The 23187-nt window shown below is 37.7% G+C and overlaps 1 protein-coding gene across 1 annotated transcript in view; it reads right to left on the bottom strand.

The window, feature by feature from the left end:
• Positions 1–906: 906 nt before the first annotated feature.
• med27 (mediator complex subunit 27) overlaps positions 907–23187 on the bottom strand; it is a 233217-nt gene continuing 210936 nt past the window's right edge. The window contains exons 6-8 of the mRNA XM_048613701.1: positions 17472–17513; positions 6531–6608; positions 907–1628 (exon numbers count right to left, since the gene is read on the bottom strand). Of these exons, the coding sequence (XP_048469658.1) occupies positions 1494–1628; positions 6531–6608; positions 17472–17513 (255 nt within the window). The 3' untranslated portion in view covers positions 907–1493. The remainder of the gene's footprint in view (positions 1629–6530; positions 6609–17471; positions 17514–23187) is intronic.

Genomic DNA, 23187 nt, shown 5'->3' with positions numbered 1-23187 from the left:
TCCACCAGCTAGGCAGCAAACACACAAAATTCACCCAAGTGAATCAATCAAGAGCTCAACTGTTAAACTAGATAACTCACTTGGTTTCATTCCACCACTTAAAAGAAAACAAATTGTAGGCACGCGAAAGTGACAAAGCTATCCATAATAATGTGCAGGAGCGTTAAAACTAAGCTCACATTCAAGGAAAGTGAAATAACAGGAAAAAGAATGTGACAAGTCTGCCTGTCAGAAGGACAGCAACCATTAAAATAACGTTTCACTTCAGGATAGTGCTGAAGTGTGAAGCACTGCTATCCCATGTCATTTTCAAGTGATAAAATTCAAGAACACTTCTGTGGTCACAATGGTTCATTAGAGAAAGCAACAATTGTAGATTAAAAACTAAGATAGAACACATTGCCCAAATTTAACATTTACTTTATGATTTAAGGAAAAAACTGAGGATTAGTGTGCAAACTTATTTTTGATTATATTGTTCCTAGATGATAACTCTATTTTAAATCTTGAAGACTCTCCTATGGGATCATTTCACTATTATTTTATATCACAGCCCCAGAATTTAGCCCAGAATTTTCAACTCATCCATGTGAGGAATTCTAGGCCAGTCCAGAAGTCTAGAAGCACTGTAATGCACCAATGGTATCCTTTTCAAGGATAAGATGTCTGCAGATCAATTTGGGAGAAAAAAAATTCTGTAACATTAATGTCCCCAGTCAACAAAAATAGAAGTCTATTTTTGAATGTCCTGCCACTGAACCTGACCCCCCTTCTCTCCCTCAGGTAATCCAGCTGTGATGATGGGGAAGTTTAAGTATGAATGTTAGTTAAAGTTGAGAGATCTGAATTTCGATTTTATAGCTGGTAGAGCAACACTTTATTGTTTTAAGAATCAGAACTGACAAATGTCTTTGGTCATTTTATTGACTAGTTCAGTCAGTGGGATGAAAATACCGTAAAAATTTATAGCGAGGTAAAGAACAGAACAAGAAACAAGCTAAATAAAAGACAAGACATAATCCTTAGGAACATGGTTGCTATAAAGCACACAATGACTGGATGTTTGAATGGGACAGCTGAATGAATGATTAATTTGATCAGAACCTGCACTAAGACAGCCATGGATGATACTAATGAGATGCCTTGTTCCAAAAACACAAATAATAATTTTGGAGGATAGCAAACAGAAAATGCATTCTAAATATAAAATTATAACTCACACATGAAACTGTGTTTTTCAATTTATTTTTCCCTTAAAAAAAAAAACACGTCAGCGACAGACTTATCAGACTGAAGGCACTATTATTTTTATCTCCGAGTTACTTGGCTAAAAATAATTCTGCTTGAAAACAAAGAATTTGGAAGAACTTCATCTCTGCTGGAAATCGTTAAAATCCTTAAGCTAGGCACATTTACCCAAAGTCCTGTGCACTTTGTTGTACACATCACTCTATCCAAATGCGATTCTCAGTTTCTAGACAGCGAGTTAAGCATTACTGTCTGCAAGTATCATGAAAGGCCTCGAGCGTTCGGAAATCTCTCCACGTGGGAGGCAGTCCATCCTGAAGAAACTTTCCACAGCGCTGACATGTTGCCTGGAATAATTTAATGTAACTTCGCAACCATGTCTGGAGAGGCAAAAAATAAATGAGACACAAGTTTAATACCTCTAGCAATATTTTCCTTTTCTAATCTTAAATGGATCAATTTTGTTTCAATGTTTCCTTCAAAAAGAAGATCCAGTTCAATTAAAAGGTAATTTGAAACAAGTCTAACATCTCACAAACTGTTGCGCCCCATTTAATTTTATATCTTTGTCAAGTTTAGACACACCAGGAATAATTTTTTAAAAAACATATGAAACGGGAAAAACAAATTATTTGAAAGGTTATAATTAGAATATTCCAAGCACCTTCGTTAGTTATATTTGGAAATGAAAGACTAAGCTGAAAAGTCCACATCTCATAAGGAACAGAAACAAAGTTGCTGGAAAAGCTTAGCAGGTACGGCAGCATCTGTGAAGGAAAAAGAGTTAACGTTTTGGGTCTGGTGACCTTTCCTCAGAACTGTGAAAGCAAGTAGGCTGGTGATGAGACGTGAGTTTTGTTCATGATTTACAGCATCCGCAGTTCTTTCGGTTTTTATCAAATTAATAAAGCTTGCATTAGCTGTTCAAAAGGCTAGGGAAAAAGAACATTCAGCACACTGAACTCAATGTGTGAAGAAAGTAACAAACTGGACGGGGTTTTCCAAAGTGGCGGTTGAGACCCAAGAGGGTTTGAGAGCTGAAATTTTGGGGTCACAAAGTTGCAAAGCCTGACAATTTTCAAGCCTCAAAAATTGTGCCACATCGGGAAAACATTTCGTAAGCAATACAACATGATATGCCGGAAAACACTTGCACGAGGATTGAAAATTCACGTTGTCATTGTTCCCTCCAGAAGCCCAGTATCTCAACCTTCTGGAAGAGGAAGGCAATTTTAATTGAGGGTGGAATTTTGAGTGCCTGGCTCTTGGCTTTTACAGGAGGAAAGCAGATTGATCATTACACAGAAGTCTTTGTTAGATTTTGAATGAGGATAGGATTAAATTCAGTCCAATTCACTCTCTAGTCCAAGAGACTGCCAATGTTTACTGTCACAGGTCACACATTAGCAATGACTACTTGCTGCTGGACTTCTATGGAAACATGCTCAAGATACCAATCGCTTCAAAGAAACTTGGTATCTGATGATAGGAAGTCAGTTACTGGATTTATGTAGATTGATAACTGAACAATGCCAAGGTGTTGCTCCATCTCTTGTTTCATCAATTAGCATAGAGAATTAACAGACTGGTGGACAATGTATTTCTTGCTTCTACTTGTAGAACACCTGTTCCACCAAATAAAATGCAGCAGTTATAAAAGGTTCCAGGACTGGGCTGGAACATGCCATTTGAAACATTGGGACTTTACTATTGCGTAGCACACATCCTACCTTGCATTAGAAAAGGCAACATGAAACATCAGAGGCGGAACTGAACTACAAGCCCAACTATGTTTCTTATAACTGCACACAAAATAGGAAAATGAGAAGCCTTTACCCGTAATTAAAGAAGCGATTTCAAAGCAACTGTAAATTATTTTGCTGAAGTCTTAGTGACAATTACATATTTTACTTATCTTGTACATTTGTTGACTTACACAGGAAGACCATTAATAAGATGTTAGGATACAGAGTTTCTTCACTAAAATAAAGAAAATAAAAATGCCTAGTTCCAAGAGGATAAATAGGAAGATTGGAATAGAGTAGACCTTTCAGCCTACTCCATTAAATTCAATTCAGAACATCCAAATCATTGATACATAACAACAATTGTGGCCCAACTACTGATCCATGCGGTACACCAGTCAGTCTCCCAAGAATCCATCTATTCCTATTCTCTGTTTTCTGTCTGTTAGCCAATTCTGAATCCCTGCCAATACATTACCTCCATGCCATACCACATGCTTTAACTTTGTGAACCAACTTTATCAAAAGCCTTCTAAAAATCCAAGTATACTACATTCACTGACTCTCCTTTATCAAGTTTGACAGTGACAAACTCCAAAAAAAACCCACTAAGTTTGTTAAATCATGATTTCCAATTTGCAAATTCATGTGACTATTTTCACTCAGACCACTTTTACCCATGTGCCCATTTATCACATCCTTTATGATAGAATCTAGTATTTTCCCTACTATCGGTGCAGGACTGATGCGGTCTGTAGCTCCCTGTTTTTCTCACTCTGCTCTTTTCTTAAAAAAAGGAGTGACATTGGCAAGCTTCCAATCTCTAGGAATCATTCTAGAATCTATGGAAATTTGGAAGATGATTATCAATGCATTGAATATCTCTATAGGCACCTACTTCAACACTCTGAAATGTAAACTATCAGGTCCCAGGAATTTAACTTCTAGCCAGCAATTTTTCCTGTACAACCTCCTTAGTAATACTAACTTCCTTCAGCTCCTCACTTTCCCCAGTCATTTGGATTTCTAATTTTGGGTGATTTCTTGTATCTTCCTCAGTAAAAATAGACACAAATTAATTATTAAGCTTCATTGCCATTTCTCTTTCCCCATTATAAATCCTCCTGACTGCTTTCATTGGATCCATATTTGTCTTAGCAATATCTCATTTTTTGTATATGTTGTACTGTCCAGATTTTTATTTTGCTTGACTGCATTCATATTCTATGCTTCTTCTCCTTATCAGTTTCATTGTCTTCCATTGCTGTATTCTAAAAATAACTTCCCAATCTTCTGATTTATTACTATTTCTATTCACTTTAAAAGCCTTTTCTTTTATTCACATACAATCCTTAGCTTCCATGGTCAGCTACAGTTGACTGACCATTTTGGGTTTTTGCACCTTGAATGTTTAGTTGCTGTATACCATGTAGTAGTCCTTTAAAGACTGAATATTGCGTATGAATGCTGACAGTGCAGACATTCCAGCAAACATTGCATTTCCCCTGACCGACTAAGCAAATGGCGAGAAAACCACAACCCATATTTAGAGTGTATTGAGAGTGTTGGTGGATTGAGTCCTGTGCCATTAAGGTGCAGAAATTCTCAATCTGAGTTTTGTACCGTATTTTACTAGCCACTGACTAATGTCAATATTGATGAAAAGTAGGAAATATGGTTTGGCTTGGCATTTAATTTTGGTGAGAACACACTTACAAAGTTATCGCAGCTAAAATATACAAATCCTATGCAAATTCAAATCTCTGGACTGTTTATTGCTTATAAAGCTATCTTTAATTAGTTGTTCCATCTGTGGGACTCCAGCCACGTCAGTTACAATATGAAAAAAACCATTAATAACTTGCATATCCTTCTGAAACAAGATGTTAGTAAAACATTAAGTTTCAGTAAAGCCTTTGGGGATCCTATTGGTGAATGAGCAATCTGAATTACTGTATTTTAATTTTGCAGATCAGATTATTATTAAGTATATACTACCGAAATGAAAACAGCATGAGGCAAATTACCTTTCAAGATAAATCAAAATTAAACCCAGCATTAACCCATAGTCACTCAACTGTAATAGTTACATGCAAGTCAAAAACAGGGAAGTAGCTGGTCTGTTGTCCCCCTCTCCCCCCAACACATAATATTGCAAATCAGGTAGTCGTTACAAAATTTTAATTCTATTTTTCTTTTAAAAAGAAAGTTCACCACTAAACACACCTGAAGTTTCAGAATTAATAAGTCAAGGATAATGTGTTGAAAATTATTTTCCTTTGTTTCTAAATAAGATCACTTTCTCTGCATCTGAATATGCATTCAGCTACCATGTTCCAAGCAGTTTGGCAAAGCAACATATAGATTTCACACTACTTCCCCTTCAGAGGAGGCAAGCTATTGTGGGCTGGAAGACTGGGTGGTCCAAGGAGAAGACAAATTTTAATTTTGGTAATTGGTGAGACACTTGATCCTTCAAATGTGTGACCTGGCACAGTGGGTTCAATTAGGCATATGGTTCAGCAAGAACACCGTTAGATAATTTGAGACTTGTAAGCAGTTGCTTTGCTCAGTTGGATTCAAATCAGAAATGATGCTCCTGGTGAGACACTATTAGTGTATACAGAATAATATCCCTGCAGTTATCTCATCTGCAATGAGGTAACATGGATTTGACTCAAATTGGAAATTATCCGCTAATTCAATAAATTCAAAAGATGAAAGGTTCCTGATCAATTTAGAAATTCTCAGTTTTGACTGAAGCATCCAATTCCTCAAAGTTATTTTGACTCTGAACATTTGACTTTTGGAATAATATCATTTTTTCATTTTTCTCCCGAGTCAAATCATTAAGTACTAACATTTCACATAGTCAAGAATAGGTCAGCAATTAGATAAACAGTTTTGCTACTGCTCAAAAATGTAGCTGCACAAAGCCAGTGATCATACACGAGACAAGTTTCTTCTCTCCTATGAACTATTCAATTGGAATGTGGCATTGATAGTTTTCAGAAAAAGCTCAAATGTAATGCATTTTATTAGTTAATACAGAACAGTATTTAGTTTTGTACAGAATCCTCTCACAACCATCACTATTTTCTTTATTTAGCTTTTAGACCTGCTCGTTACATGGATTCCCTTGTGTTGGGAGAGCAAGGTGGTTTTGATTGTTGTTTCTTGATGAAAATTGTTAAACTTGCTATGATCAACCAGCAATCCATACAATGTCAGTCCAAATATTAGCAAGGGAAGTCTCGTAGTAGTGATCTCTCTGTCTTTCCACGTCACCTTACAGTGATTGTCCTGTAATTTACATGGGAGGTATAAAACAAAGCTCAAACTCTCATGGAACTTGAACTTACAAGTTGTCAGCTGAAGTCAGGTATTAAATTGCAGGATATATAAATCAGTCTACAATTGGATCCATTAGGTGCAAAAACCTTTCAATATTTGCTGTTTTCACCTAACTAAGGGAATCACTTTAAAACGTGCATGGAAACTCAGAGATTTGCAGTTCATTTCTGATTATGCACTCACCATGAAAGACCTGACAACCACATCTGGCATTTGAGGCAGCTGGTAATGCAGCAATGCTGTAGTAGCATGGTCAGTCACCTGAAAGGGAAAAAAAAAAGCAATGAGAGATAGAATGCATGGCTATTAGGGACAGTGCACAAGTGTCTACATAGTTGAGGATATAAAATAACTTGGGTTAAGTGCATGCATTCCACAAAATTCTGAACAGGGAAGCTTGTCAAAGTTAATCAATCAATCAAATGCTGAACAATTTTAGCCCTTTACTAATTTTATTTCCTGGAAAACAGAAGGTTTATTTTGTCACTGGATTTACAGTTTCTTCATACATTTTATTTGAAACATGTATATTTGGAAAATGTATTTTCAATTAAAATTACATTCATAAAGAACAAAAAACCTGCCTTACAAAACAAAACAAATCATAATATTAGCTTTTTTGTAATATTTGCTTTAGAGCAGAGTTTCAGAAATCATTTTTTATACTTTGCTATTCAATCTCCCATTTATTTTCCTTTAGCTATGTAAACAGCATTATTCCTTGGGTGCTCAGTGGTAAGGAGGTTAATTATAGAATGAGCTGATCTCAATTTATCTCAAGTGCACAGTTGGGTACTTTAAATAGGCTTAGACAGGGCATCTGCTCTTGGCCACTACAGACTAACCCTCATTGGAAGGCTATATTTGTGGACACAAGGCTATATTAACTGGCCAAGGGTACAACACTAATATTGGCTTCAGTTTGCTATATCAGGAAACTGGCAAATTTGGGACAAATTAACTTTATGATGAAATCCTTTACAATGCTATGGTCAAAACAAGAGCTCAGTGCTATCATCCACTGCACATCCAACTGTTTACCTTACTAATGCGGTACAAAATGTATCCAACAAAGCTTCATAACAGAAAGTGAGACATTTTGAGAAAAACTGTAGAGTTATTATTGTGGTACACAGAACCATTTGGGTAGTAAATACAGGTTATCAAATCAGGAAATGACTTTGAAAAGATGCTGCTTCATCAGAAACAGATATTCACGAAAGTATAGTACAATAATGATGACTTATAAATTAAAAAGTGAGATGTTGACATTATACTGCATAGCTCATTCAATGTTGAATGCTGTGAAAAACAAAGGATAGTTAACAATAATCTGCGCTACAAATGTTGCAGAGTTCTAAATGTGCCCCAGCATTTCAGTGAACATTACTGGTAGACTGAATATTAGAAAACAAGGGATGATCATAAGGGATTCTTCTGATCTGGAGGGTGCAATCACTTTATACATCACTACAGTGATGTGAACTGTTCGACACCTAGAGGGATCCATGCTTTTAATATCTTGGGATGTTGGGGATTAGCAGTTGAACTTCTTCATAACATGAAGCAATAGGCTTTCCAATTTAAACAGGATAGCTTTGAGTCATCCTGAAAGGAATGGATAACTTGTAATCTATATAAATATCTGTGTAAAGAATTAAATGACACTGACAATAATACGAGTGATAAAAATGTAACCTTTGGGACTTGGGTAATAAACATCGTATCTTTTAGCTCTAATATAGAAAATAGTCAGTTGGCAAAACCCATTCTTCAAAAGTTGGGATAGTTATGTCAGGATGGCTCATCTGAGGGAAACAGCTTTGCAGTGAATAATTACAATCATTTACATGAATAGACAGCCTTCAAAGAATTTGGGAACAGATATACTGGGGTCTGGTCTATAACTTGCAACTCTAAAATAGGTAAAATTTTTATAAAGTATCAAGGATTTCAACAGCTCCTCAAAGGATATGAATGCTAGAGAAACGTGAAAAGCTATTGACTGTAAACAGTTAAGCCACTGTTGTTACAGTAAGCCGATAACTAGGTTCTTCTGTGTTTTTACATTATCTGTCTCATGCTTACTCAAAACATGATGTTATGAATCATAGCAGGTTGACTGCTAACATGGAGGAGATATTGCAACAATAAGATGTAATTGCTAGCTGGTCATCAATACTCAGTCATCTTTTAAAAAAAAACATACATACTGTGAGATTAGTGGTAGAACTTCGCACTCTATAGTCTGTCCTTTTTTTATTGTAGAATTCAATATGGTGATCAATGGTGAGTGTTCTGTGTAGTTAATCTGTTATGACATGAACAGAATTCTTCACCAGACAACTTGACTGAAATAGGAATTCAATTGTGGTGTTTTTGATGTTGCGCTAGGATGGAGATTTGTATAGCAGCGATGTGCCATGTGGGCGCTTTTTGATGTGTGCAGCTCTTGAAACACTACTTATTTGAACCAAAATCAGAATAAACCCTGTTACTTACATAGTGACTGGAAGTACATGTCCTCTTCCATATTTCTTTACTTCCTCTGCAGTGTAAGTAAGGATCACTAACAAAATTAAGTGGCAGTAAATTTGCCCAATAATGAGGCCTTGCTTAAGGTCAAGCCATTGCTGCTCTTACCTCTCCTTTTGCTCTTGCCCCAATATTAAATTGCAGCAGGGATGAATTCCTTTTTCCTTTTTGAATTCCTTATTGCCAAGGAATGGACCACTACATCCAGGGTCAGATTCAAACATTGAAAATACCATGTGTTTTAGTCCCAACCTTGGGTGAGCACCTCCAACTGTATCACTGTGACACTTTCATTTGCACATAGGCCACCCTGAAAATTAGAATGAAAGGGACTGGACAAAACAACACTGAATTCAGGGAAATTTTATACCACCACTGTGTCTGGAATAAGCTCTAACTCAGTTTCAAGAGGTGAACTGGGTCAATGGCCACCATCTGACATTCATATGTGAAACTTTGCAAAGATATTATGAATTTTTAAACAATATTCATTCATGGGATGTGGATGTAACTACTTGGCCAGTATTTATTACTATCTTCTTCAGGTCAATTAGGGATGGGGAACGAGCTGCCTTGAAGCACTTGTCTTTGGACTGTAGGGACATCTACAGAGCTGTTCAGAAAGGAATTCCTGGAATTTGACCCAGTGACAGTGAAGAAATGGTGATATATTCCCAAGTCAGGATCACATGTAGCTCGAAGGGGAACTTGCATATGGTGGTATTCCCATGCATCTGTCATTGACCATCTAGGTGGTTGACGTCACGTGTTTTGGAATGTGTAGTTGGAGGAGCTTTAGTGAGGTACTGCACTTCATTTTGCAGATGGTACACACACAGTTGCTACTAGTGTGTGTTTAAGGTGAAGAAAATTGAAGATGGTGAATAGCGTGCCAATCAATGTTTTGCCCTGGATAGTATCAAACAGGAATGTTGTTGTAATTGCAGTCATCCTGGCATGTAAATAGTATTGTATCACACTCAAGTCAGCAGGTAAGTAACTCATTACAGAACTGATAGCTTCTGATCCGCTCTTGTAGCCATAGTATGAGAGTTCGGTTCAGTTTCTGTAAATGGTAACTGCCAGGATGTTGATAATGGGAGATTCTGTGAAAGTAATTCCATTGAATCTCAACTGAAAATGGTTTGATTCTGTCATGTTGGAGATGGCTATTGCCTGGCACTTGGTGGTAAAAATGTTACTTGCCACTCATCAGCCCATGCCCAGACATTATCCAGACCTTGCTGCATCTGGACACAGACTGTTTCAGCATTTATGGCATCATGAATGGTGCTGAACACTGTGCAATCATCAGTGAACATCCCCACTTCTGACCTTATGATGGAGGGATGGTCATCGAGGACATAGCTGATGGTTGTGATTGTGGGAGCTCAAGCGTCTCAGCCCCATTATGTCACTGCAGAAGCTCCTTCAGGGCAGCACCCTAGGCCTGTCTTCGTGCTATGAAGGATACAAATGCACACATGCATAATTCCCATTGACTCCATTTTTTTAGGCTCCTGGAGACCATATTTGGTCAAGCGCTGCCTTGAAATCAAGGGCAGTTGCTCTGACCTTACCCCTGGAATTCAGCTCTTTAGTCCATGTTTGGACCAAGGCTGTTGGAGCTGAGAAGGTTGACAGTAGACTGATACAGGGCAGAAATCAACCAAGTTGGTCCTGCCTTCTATGGAGAGGACATGCCTGTGCAATTTTTCATATTATAGCATAATTGTTAGCATTGTATCTGCAACGGAACTGCTTTGATAGGGGTAAGCTAGTTCCGGAGCACAAGTCTCCAATACTATTGGAATCAAGGCCCATATCTTTGCAGTATCCAGTGCCTTCACACATTTCTCAATATCATGTTGAGTGCAGCCTTGTCTTCTACATTGATTTGCTGGGGTCAGCCATCATTGAACATGGGGATATATGTGAAGGCTCCATCTCCTGTCAGTTGTTTAATTGTCTACCACATTTCACGACTGGATGCAGTAGACCTGCTTAAGCTTAGATTTGATCCATTGGTTGTACGATCATTTAAACCCTGCCTTCTGCATGCTGATTCTGTAATTTGGTGTGCAGGTAATCCAGTGTTGTAGCCTCACCAGGTTTACACCTCATTGTTAGGTATGTCTGGTGCTGCTCATGGTCTGCCCTCCTGTACACTTCATTGAACCAAGGTTGATTTCACACAGTGGGAATGTATCAGGCAACGGCATTACAGGTTGTAGTTAAATGCAATTCTGCTGCTACTTATGGTTTGTAGTGCCTAATGGATACCCAGTTTTGAGTTACTGGATCTGGCCAACCCCTTTGCATTTATTATAGTGGCACTGCCACATACTATGGAGGGTATCTCTATAGAAAGATGGGACTTTTTCTCCACTGTGTATGCTGCCCTAGATGAACACATCCATGACAGGTACATTGGTGATGACAAGGTCAAGTAGACTTTTCCCACCTATTGGTTCCTCACTGCTTGCCACAGATCCAGTATAGTACCCGTGTCCTTTAGCACTTGCCAGCTCAGTCAATAGTGGTGCTACCAAGCCACTCTTGGTGATGGACATTGAAAGTCCCCTCTGCAGGGTACATTCTGTGCCCTTTCCACCCCCACTTGTTTCCTCCAGATTGAGCATCACTTGGACTAGTTATGATTGAGAAAACTGTCCATTTTCTGTTGAATCTGGTAAACTGCAGTTAGGCCAGCAGACCACTCAGTGACAAATATCTGCTAATGGTTCGAAAAGTTAGTTTTGATCCCAGCATGGGCTTTGCCATGATGAACGTTTGATTTTACTCTTTCAATTTCCACAATTTTTTCATTTTGAAAATTCTTTGTAAATGCACCTCTGACCCCATCTTGCATACTTAGTAAGCCTCATGAAAGGGCATTTGCCTAAAATGAAAAAATTGGACACATTCATGCACATATGTTGCTTTCCTATAAATTGCAATTAATGAGACTCTGCACACTAGATAAAAGCGGTTCTGGAGCAATTGGACAGAAAGGAACATATGACAAACTGAGAACCGCATGCTCTTAAAACAGAACAAAGCTGCTTCTGAAAGATCAAAAACGTGACTGAAAACCACACAGTTGGGAATGATCCTCGATGAGCAGCTACTACAGGAACAAAATATCAAACTTGGGGACAGACGGTGAACAGAATTATCTAAAAATAATGCCAAAATTAATCTATTTTCAGTTGCATTTGGGATAGGAATTCTGGCTTAAAGCCCTCAATTATCTCTTTTAAACAATTTTTTTTAAAAGAAGTTAATCACAGGACCCTGGCTTGTTGCAAGTCGAGGACTTGCTCTTTCACAAATGCATGCACACACAAATGTGCACGCAACATACGTAAAATCAAAGAAAAAGTGTTTATGAAGAAACACATGAAAAATACTTATGATCTCAAGTATCCAGGAAATGAGGTTTCATAGTTTGGGGGTGAAGAATTGGGGGGAAAAATAGTAGTAAGATGGCAAGGGCAGAAATTCTTCTAACTTCTAATCAGTGATCTGGTTGTGGATGCAATGTATTCTCAGGTAATTCTGGAAGCAACTGTATTCTAATATCTCAGACTGCTAACTGTAGCTTACACTTCTTCAGTTAGGACTAGGTGAAACTTTGAGGCACCTTATTATTGCAGTTAACTGGGAGCTGAAACCATGCTTTGGATGTGTGGAACATAGAAGATTACCAAGATAAACAAAGAGCTTCACTGGGAAAAGGGTAGAGAATCAGTTTGAATTATAGAGTAACTGTGATGACAGTGTCAGGAGAAGGACATATCAGAAGCAAAAAGATGCTCTCTTTCACTGTCAATTAATCTTTGGCATTGGCATCTTGGCTTCTCTATGAATGTACAACCAATTTTGTGCCTTCAATACATGGATTTCCCTTTTCAATCTTCCATTCCTTTTCATTTCCCCATTTCTTCTGAATTATATTGTGCTTAGAGTAATGAGAAGAAGGACCCTCTGTGACGGGGTGAACAGTTGAATGAGGTGGAATGAAATCGGTGTGAATCTGTGAACTGTTGAAGTTACACCTTCATTGGTCTACTGAAAACCCATACATCACTGATTAATTTAAACTAAAGAATAATCAATAGTGATTTAAATAAATAAGACAGAACACATCACCTTTAGTGTAGAAAATATACATTCTCAGGCACACATAGCACAGGCCTTCTAAAAATGCATCAGTAATTTACAGGCTTTAACATCTGGATTTCACCATTTAATCTTTTAATGAAATTATTTGCTTTCATGTCTCAAATGATTGAGAGCTGCTCACAAGTTGTTAGCCTTTAGGAACTGTATTGGACGTTTTGCTGGTCGGTTTTTGGTAGATTTCTAAATTGAGAAGCTTTTTGAATTTGATGTCTTTGGAACTAGGGAAAGAAAAACTAGGGAGGATAGCTGATCTAACAGAACAGCTTCAAGACCATTCAATTGCCAATGATGCCCTTAGAAATTGATCCCACAGGATTTAACGTCATTCAGTTCACTTCACTTCATAATAAACAAGTTTTCGCAAAGTGTTTTTTTCAAATTCATTCGTGGGATGCCGGCATCACTGGCTGGCCAGCATTTATTGCCCAGCCCCAGTTGCCCTTGAGAAGGTAGTGATGAACTGCCTTCTTGGACAGCTGTATTCCACCTTCTGTGGAAAGTGGTGTAATATTGATGCAATAAAAAATTAAAATGTTAAAAATACTCAACAAGATAGTTAACAATGGTGAAAAGAGAAATGTTACTAACTTGAAACACTAAGAATTTCACTTTCTATTGATGCTGCCTGACCTACTGAGCATTTCTTACCTTTACTTCATATTTTCACCATCTGCAGGATTTATTTTATGTAAACATTTGAAACATTTTCCTGTAAATCTACTTGAAACCAGAATTTTACAGCACAAGAGAGGACCAAAAATGGTCCATTGTGTCTGTTAGGTCTTTTAGGAAGCTATCTACTTAGTTCTATTCTTTTACCTTTTCTTTGATTTCACCTACGTAGATTGCTTGGAGATGTTGGGACAGTTTTCTTTGAGAAGTTTGAGGGGGAATTTAGTAGAGGTATTCAAAGTCATTAGGGATCTGGACAGAGTAGACAGAGGGAGTAATCGTTCCCACTGACAAGATCCAGAAACAGAGGGTATAGATTTAAGGTGACAGGCAAAAGAAGCAATGGCAACATGCCAAAAAATGTTTTAACTGGTTAGGATCCAGAATGCACTGCCTGAGAGTGTGGTGGCAGCAAGTTCAATCAAGACAATCAAGAGGGAATTGGATTATCATCTGCTAAGGATGAATATGCAGGAGTATGAGGGAAAGAAGGGAGAGTTGGCACTGTGTGAATTGGTACAATGGGTTGATTGGCCTCCTTCTGTGGTGCAACCACTTATTGATGCCTTCACTCACATTTCAAAGAAACAATACACATTCTGCTTCAAACATGTTTCTATCAGAGAAGTTCACATTTATTCCCTCATCTTTTCTTTAATACACATTTCAGATCCTGTAGTTTTCAATTCTGACTCTGGAGGAAATTATGCAGGATTTACTTTATCGAAATTTACAATTTTGTATACTTCAATTGGAATTACTCTTAGCCTTTCTATAAAAAAGGCCAATTTCTATATTCCCTTCTCACAGCTACAATTAAGGCATTTTACTGAAAAATACCACAAGTGAGGCATTAAAAATGAAACTTTTGAGGGAATATATCTGCAAAATCTGAGGGAATACCTTGACAAACTTTCCGTCTCAAAAACTGCCACTGCATCGTTGCAAGCAAAACAGTAACATTTGCAAATCTTAAGCAAACTACAGCTGACATTATATTATGATCGATTTTTAAAAAATTAAAACAACCCACTATTAAGACTTTGGAGCGTTCAATTTCTGAAAAAGACAAATATTCATAATTCATTTTTAATGCAGCTAATACGAGTGCTTTGGATATTTTCAGATTTAAACACCATTTTTACTGAGATATGCAGGAATTAGTGAGTTAACATTAACCTTCTTGGATCCTTAAAGTCAATGCATAAGTTATGTTTGCAGTCAACACTACCCTGAACTCTGAATCAAGATTGGCTGCACTTTGTAGTAAAAATAATGGTCAGATTAACAAAGCTCACTGTTATTAAGGAGTAAACTGGACAGCAATTTCCAGCAACTTCTGTGTCAAGTCAAATGTAGAAATCAGAAAGTTGCTGGATCAGTTGCCCATGCTCCTTCAGAAGTCAGAACAGCATCTTGCTGGGAGCCTAGACATCGAAGCAGATGAAATGCGTGGAAGTGTGGGAATTTCATCATAGGTATCTTTTAAATCTGCCAGAAAGGCTTAAGGCATGTCTATTCAAATACATTTCAAATGGATTTTTTTCAAAAGCAGTGCAACATGTCTTAAGTACAGCGTAACAATCTCTGTCACTGAAAATGAACTTTTACAAATGTGGGCTCACATTTTTTTCAGATCTTAACCATTGTTGGAGATATTGCAAAAATCAAAATTTTGACGGCTTCCTCTGTTTATTTTATTGTGCTCAATCCATGTTTCTTCATTTTTGTGAATAATTTGTTACTAAATAAATAAAATGTTCCAACTTGCACTTCCTGGTTCAGAATCTGCAACATTAAGGTTTTTTCCAATTTGATTAGTCGAGGAAATTCTGAATTGTTAGCCTGGTTCGCACAGGTCCTAGATCCCTTTAAAGTGTGCTACACTGAAGTGAATTTCTAACTAATACAACTTTAAGAGCAAAACACTGTGGAATATTTGGGAAACTATATGTGTACCAATTGGCAAAGGTCGAGCATTTATCACTTGTTGCAAAAACCAGATGTGTGTGTACAGATATAAAGTAATTAGCAAAAGAATCAATGGTGACAGGGATGAAACCTTCATGCAGCAAGATCTGGAAGATGGTGGGAAGTGCATTCCAACACTATATTACTTCTGTCAGGTCATTTGTGTTTTCATTTTGGTGATGGATGCATTTTTCTGCGCCTTCCTCATGGAAGTAAGTTCAATGAATTTGAGAAAATAACAGTCAAAAACAAGCAATATTGCAAATACCGACTTAAAACCTCACAATCTCATATAAACAATGCACAATTGCTCAATCACATATTTGCCTATCACATTACAATAAACTGAATTATTACCAGGTCAGCCAACTTCAGTCATTAAATGCAAAATCTCAACATTCAGTCACTGTGTATGGCTGGGTTTGGGCCATGCCATGAATTTAGAGGAGCCTAGCTCCTGCTTCTCAGAGTATTATTTTACAAGTATTATTTTACGAGTATTAAAGAGATTAATTAAAATGTTATTCTCCTGTTCGCTTGGTAGTGAAGAATTTGAAAACCACCAAAAAGTGACCTGCTGTCAAAGCCTTTTGTCTTGCCCCATCAGGAAAACCTCTTCCCCAAATATGACATGAATGTAATTAATTAAATCAGGGGTTTTCCCCTTTTTAGTTCTGAGGCCCCAACTGTGCTTTTGTAAAACAATTACACTTTCTGTATAAAATGTAAACATGTTAAAAAAAAACTGTTGGCACTAATTCTAATGCTGGGAAAAAGACTTTAGCAGGTTTCTGTACGGAGAGAGATGTACAATTCATGTTTCATGCCAATGACCTTCCAGCAAAACTGGTCATCCATGAAAAAGACAGACTCCTGTTTTTCTTCAGCCACAGTTTGCAACATCGCCTTTATTTTAAGGAAAATGCAAAATTTCCAGCTTCCATGGTATTTCACTTGCTTTTATAAACCGGTTTGAATGTGGATCTTACAAGCATAAAAATCTCTCTTCCTCAAGAGATGAAGCTTTATAGTTGGAAATCAATAAAGCAATATTTGCCTTTTGAAAGATACAAAATAATGAAAAGAAATGACCTGCAAATCTCATGTATCAGCAGGGAGTCATTCATTATGGTTTAAACATGTGACTTACTGTGAATAAGTAAACACTGCTTCACAAATTCAGAAGTTCTGCAATGTTTCATTTATTGATGCTAAAACTGACTGTTCCAAATTCTTCCTGAATGAATATCCTCTGTTGCTAGTAATAATCCAATCATATGCAGTTTAAAAGGCTGAAACTGAGGAACACAGAGTTATCCCGTTCTAAACACAAGTACAATGCTGAGACAATTGGCTCATGTTCTCCTGAGATGCTCCTGATTTGTTTACCTGCTCCTTCTAGGACTGCTGTTTGACTCCCAACATCAACATGCAGTATATTTGTCCATTTTCATGGCCCATATATCATTACTACTGCTGCATTGTTTACCAAAACATTGGTGTGGCCAGAGATGGTAGCAGCTAAAGAACAAAGAAAAGCTGAACAGTTAATGTTGCTTTAATCCCATCTCATTGGAAGAGACCATCATCACCACAGCGGAAACCAGCATTCATGTACATGAGGTAAAGTTGTACCCTGCCAACTTAAGTCATTTAGTGGTAAAAACTGGCCACATACCTTGGCAATATACTGCACACTTTCCAACAATCTACCACACTTACTTAAACCTGGACAAATAATGGTAGAGAGGCACTCACCTTTTGAAAGACTTGGTAATTGGACTTAGACCAAATGTCCAGCTGTGATAAAAAAGCAATCATTAGATCAATTGTTAAAGGTCTCAGATTGTTAAATATTAACAAGCTATGCCCAAAGGAATTTCTGAATGCTAGCCAATTTATTTGTGCATGGAAGAAAATAAAATGTGTTAATTGGAAAAGCACTGTCAAAAATTAACTAGGCAACAGTTCTGATTATGAGAAACAATATAAGGCATGGAACAGCAGTTTAAAAATTTACCTGCTTAACACTGGAACAATTATAATCTAGCCCAAAACCTGCAGATCGAAGTAGCTGACAAATTGGTGAGATTTCAGAGAAGTAGCAGCAGTCAAATTCAACACAATTCCCAATGGAATGGAACACCCAGCATCAACTTCAAAACGAAACTGATTTGTCCTTTTCACTCAGAAAAGGCTGGTTTGTGTGCATGTGTGAAATGGAATATTGATGAGACAGCAAGTACTCCTCAGAGATTTTAACATGCTTCTACGCTGATTATATGTGTTGTATGCAAGCTAGGAATGCTGTATGCTGTCAAATGTGTAATATATAAGCCAGTGTTCAGTGCTTAATCTTTCTATTTAACTAAAATAACAGTTTGAGAAAAACATTCCTAATTTACAATGAGTAAGCAACGAATTAGAAGTACAGCGCTGGTTGCAGTGCTGGATATTAGGAACTGGATTGAGACCACTTAATCTTATTTCACATGGGACCCCTTCTGCTAGTAGACAGAACAAAGTCTGGACTGACTTTGAATCCAAAATTGGAGATGAAAGACCTGCGTCTCAATCATCTACATCATCCACTTTTGCATTCCAAGAAAAATAATTTAATCACCCAGTGCACATACATACAAACAAGCTTGAATAAAATAAGAATTAACACAAATGCAACATGCATAATCAAATTCTCTGATCTGCTTCATTATTTAGAGATGAGTTCTTTTTCCCCGAACATTGTTGAGTAAATAAGTTCATATTAAATAAAATCGTGCAATAAGTCAATAAATTTTGCAATCACTTCATCACTGTAATACTTGGATCAATTTCTAACAGAAGCATAACATATTATGCTTTAAATGAGCAGTTTACGTATCCTGGTAAATGCTAGCCAATGCAGGAAATATGTTCAGTGGAAGTTGCTTAATCAATAAACAAGCTGTTCTGTGTAAGTGAATTTGTGCCAGCAAGAATTCTTTTGAAACAAGTCTTCCGAGTAATTAGTTCTATCAAATTGACCCCAGATTTGCATATGCTGCAGCAAATATACTATTGCAAGACTCTTGTGGCACAGCAGTAGTGTCTGTACCTCTGGGCCAAAAGGCTTGGGTGCACATGTTCCACCTGCTCAACTGGTGTGTCATAATACGTCTGAAAAGGCTGATTAAAATATCTGCGAACTACAATCCAAGAAATTTTATTCATCATAGAATTTGATTACTTATCAACATTAAAGAAAATTTTCTCCCTTCTGTTAGTGAACCTGGTCAGAGTTTTCCAGGATAAAATGCCTTAGAAGCATGACACTATCTTTTGTAATAACTTGTGTTTTAATTGCGTTTCTTACTTTGTTGTTACAAACCACAGACACTGATAATGTTTTAAAAATATTTGAATTCCTGTAATTACTGTTCAAGTAAATAGCTAATCTACCTCTTTGACCCTGAACATTTTAAAAGAGATCGATCATGCCCCCTTTAATTTTCTCTGACTGGCTTTCAAGGCCTAGTATTTGTTAGGAACAAAAATAGAAGTTGCTGGAAAAGTTCAGCAGGTCTGGCAGCATCTGTGAAGAAAAATCACAGTTAATGTTTTGGGTCCGGTGACCCTTCCTCAGAAGAGGTCATTGGACCCAAAGCGTTAACTCTGATTTTTCCTCACAGATGCTGCCAGACCTGCTGAGTTTTTCCAGCAACTTCTGTTTTTGTTCCTGATTTACAGCATCCGCAGTCAGTACTTTCGGTTTTTATTTAGTATTTGTTCGAATTATCATTGTACTTGTATCGCTTATTTCACTTCCAATGACATACACAACATTAGCTATTTGTTTACATTGGTCATCTGCCTTTGATATATCTGATTAACTTTATTCACACTGGATCCAATGGATCTTTAGTAATCTCATGCAATCCATTCCCTTTTCCAGCTTTGCTAATACAAAAGGGGAAATCTCTCTGAGATTTTACAGAATATGCCAAAGATAGCTTTCAAACTTTTATTGTCTGGTTTGTACTTCTCAGCTAGGGAAGTGATCCCCAAAACAAATTCAAATGAACACTAAGCATTTAAATTGGGTATTCACATGTATTTGTAGATTGAAAGCCATGTAAGGAAGGGGAAAAATGGCATAGAAACTTGGAAAGAACTTTTAATTCAAGGAACCATTTCCTTTCTGAAAAGACATACAGTTTGGAGGTCTAATCCAATGCAAGAATTCTACTTCATAATATTTGTGCAGCATAATAGCTTGGATAGCCATCACAGCTCCTGAATGTGAACCCAAATTACCTCAGTATTGTTTGTATTAGACTAAACCTCCAATTGACTAAGGTGATGATCCACTAAGTTCAAAAGGTATATGCTAAATTTCAAGTATTTGAACAGTTGGTGTGACGATGCTGTGGCTTTACGAGATGTATTTTGTATTTTGTCCTGATTTCTTTTAAGAGATGGATCAAATGAGAGGTGCCAAACAGTCTGTGGTAACGTAAACAGTTTGAGAGGCCTTGGTTTTTTTTTAAGTTGGAACAATGGAAGCAGATTGGATGGGTGTGGCCAGCTCTCTCAGACCAGGATTTCTAGTTTAATTAAACTTTTAGATTCGGCAGAAGTTGCTGGAGTTTTTAAGAAGTAGAAGCTCATTTTTCCCTCTATCTTGGTTACAGCTAGAAGCGAGGGTTTCTATTTCAACTGCTGGATTGCGTGTGAGATAATCTGTATCTGACTTTGCTTTTTTGCTAAGGTGTGTGTTTGAAATGTTACTGTATTGGAACAGTTAATTAGTTATGGTTACTGTATCTATTATTCTGTTAAGTTTTCCAATAGAGTTAAGCTATTCCAAGTTCTTTCTTTTGTGGTATTTTAACTATAGTGTTTGAATAAATTGTGTTTTGCTTAATATTGAATAGTTTAATCAGTTGAATACAGCACTTTGCCTTTAAAATAAGAAAATGTTAGGGTCTAGGCTACCTTCTTAAAATATTTTGAGTGTGTCTGGTCTGGTCCAGAACAGTACAGTAAAGCCTTAATGGGTAACTAAAGTACTGATTGATGGAACGCAATCTTGCATTTACACTGATTCCATTTAAAAATTACAATTAAATTTAAAGAGAGAAGTAGGAGCCGCCTACAAGTCTGCTCCAGCATTCAATATGATTATGGCTGATTATCTGACTCAGTACCCTGTTCCTGCTTTATCCACTGTCGTGATTGGAATGACGACCGGGGGAATCTCATTGAGTATGCAGTCCCTGATTGGCCCAGGTTAATAACCCCAGAGAGCCCTGGCTGACAGGTATAAACAGGAGTCTCAGAGATTCTCACTATTCTAGGGACTGGCTCTGAACTGGCTGGTCAGAGCCCATATACTGTGCACGTCTAGATGTTGGATGAGTTGGTGACGGGATACTGGCTCTTTGGATTTATTTCATCCCCATTCCCTTTAGCCCCAAAAACACTAACTCCTCATTGAAAACATTCAATATTTTGGCCTCAACCAATTCCACAGGCTGATCACTTTCTGGTTGAAGAAATTTCTCCTCATCTCAGTCCTGGATGACCTACACTAAATCCTTAGACTGTGACCCCTGCTTCTGGACTCCCCAATCATCAGGAACATATTTCTTGTGTTTATCCTGTCTAGCCCTGTCAGAATTTTGTAAGTTTCTACATGATAATCCCTCATTCTTCTAAACACCATTGAATCTAGACCCAACCAGTCCACTTTCTTTTCATACGGAGCTCTTGGTGGATCACACTACGTTACGTCATTATTGGCAACAGAATCTCAAACAGTTTGATGGATATCTTCGAAATCATTTATTCTTTGTTTCTTTGCCACTGAAATCCTAATTAATACTTTCGTTATCACTAGATTCAACTGGTCCAATGCATTCATGGCTAGTTTCTCTCATTTTATCCACCCTAATGTGGATGCCTATCACATACAGAAATTAATTAGATAAATAGATAGAGACATAGAATGGTATGTAGATATATAGCGGGCTGAGAGGCTGTGCATAGAGACCCCTGGTTGAGGCTTAAATGGTTAAAACAAAATATAGTGGAGGCAAACTGAATTCAGAACTGTAAAGACAAAGGGCACGAGCCACCTAGCTACATAAAGAGGTATAACCATGATAATGTACGTAAAAGTATATACTCAATTTACAGAGAGATAATTGCTGTAAATGGGAACCTGCTTGCATTTTCAAGGGACATGGGCACACAGGAGCTTGATTAGGCTTACAATGGAATATATTCATCTCAACTTCAAGTGAGACTGTGATACTGTAATTATCCCACCTGTTTATTGTCATGTGACAAATAGTATACTACAAAGTGTAGCCCCCTCTCTTCCTCATCTTTGATTGTTCTGCATTGCCCTTAACTGGCTTTGCATGTAAATTAATCAGAAAACAATGAGTGATTTTCTAGAAGTGGTTAATAAATGAAAATAATGCCACATGTGATTTGGTGATTGGAAAACAAACACAAACACTCAGTTGTGAATAACAGCACTTCTGGATATCAAAAAAGGTAAAGTAAAAAACAAAAGACAAAATAAATAAGCATGTAAAGAAACCTGTTTCATTTACCAGGGAAGGAAATTGTCCACCCTTACCTGGTCAGGCCTACATGTGACTCCTGACCCACCGCAATGTGGTTGACTCTTAATTGCCCTCTGAGCAATTAGGGACAGGCATTTAATGCTACCCTCGCTCATGATGTCCACATCCTATGAATGAATAAAAAAAAATCTCTCGAGTTATATCCCAGCATGCCCACAGTAGACTAAAATCCACTTCTACCTGTCTATGTCAAGTGTTGTTTGAAACACTACAAACACAAGGTCGGCCAAAACTAAAACTCTGCTACTCAAGTCTTAACTCGCAGCAATTACCACGCTCAACCCTGTGCTCAATGGCTGACAATGACACTTAGTCAAGCAGGATTTTAATTTTAATTTTAAAATTCCCCTCGTTTTCAAATTCATCCACAACTTGGCTCTCGCCATCTCTCAATTTTCTCTAGCCCCACAAACTTCAGAGATATCTGCACTCCCTTTAACTCTGGCCTCTTGTGCATCCACAATCATAAGTGTTTCATCATCGGTGACCACGCCTTCAGTTCCGTAGCTCTCAAGCTCTGGAATTTCCTGCTTACATCCCTTTAATCTTGCTTGTTTTCATTATAATAGTTTTTAAAACATTCCAAGCTTTGGTCAGCTGACTTAATAACTCCTTACATGGTTCAGTGTCATATTTTGTTTTGTACTGGCCTGTGAAATGCCTTTGAGAGCTGGGGCGGCGGCGAGCGCTGGGCCAGCAGGGGGCGGCGAGAGTGGGGCAGCAGTGACGGTGAGAACGGGGCCGGTGAGGGGGCAGAGGGCGATGAGAGCGGGACCGGTGAGGGGGCAGAGTCAGCGGGGAGAGTGGGGCCGGTGAGAGGGCAGTGGGCGGTGACAGCG

This window comes from Rhincodon typus, chromosome 28 (assembly GCF_021869965.1).
Source record: "Rhincodon typus isolate 14 chromosome 28, sRhiTyp1.1, whole genome shotgun sequence".
Taxonomy (NCBI): Eukaryota; Metazoa; Chordata; class Chondrichthyes; order Orectolobiformes; family Rhincodontidae; genus Rhincodon; species Rhincodon typus.
This window is presented reverse-complemented; position numbering and strand designations above follow the sequence as displayed.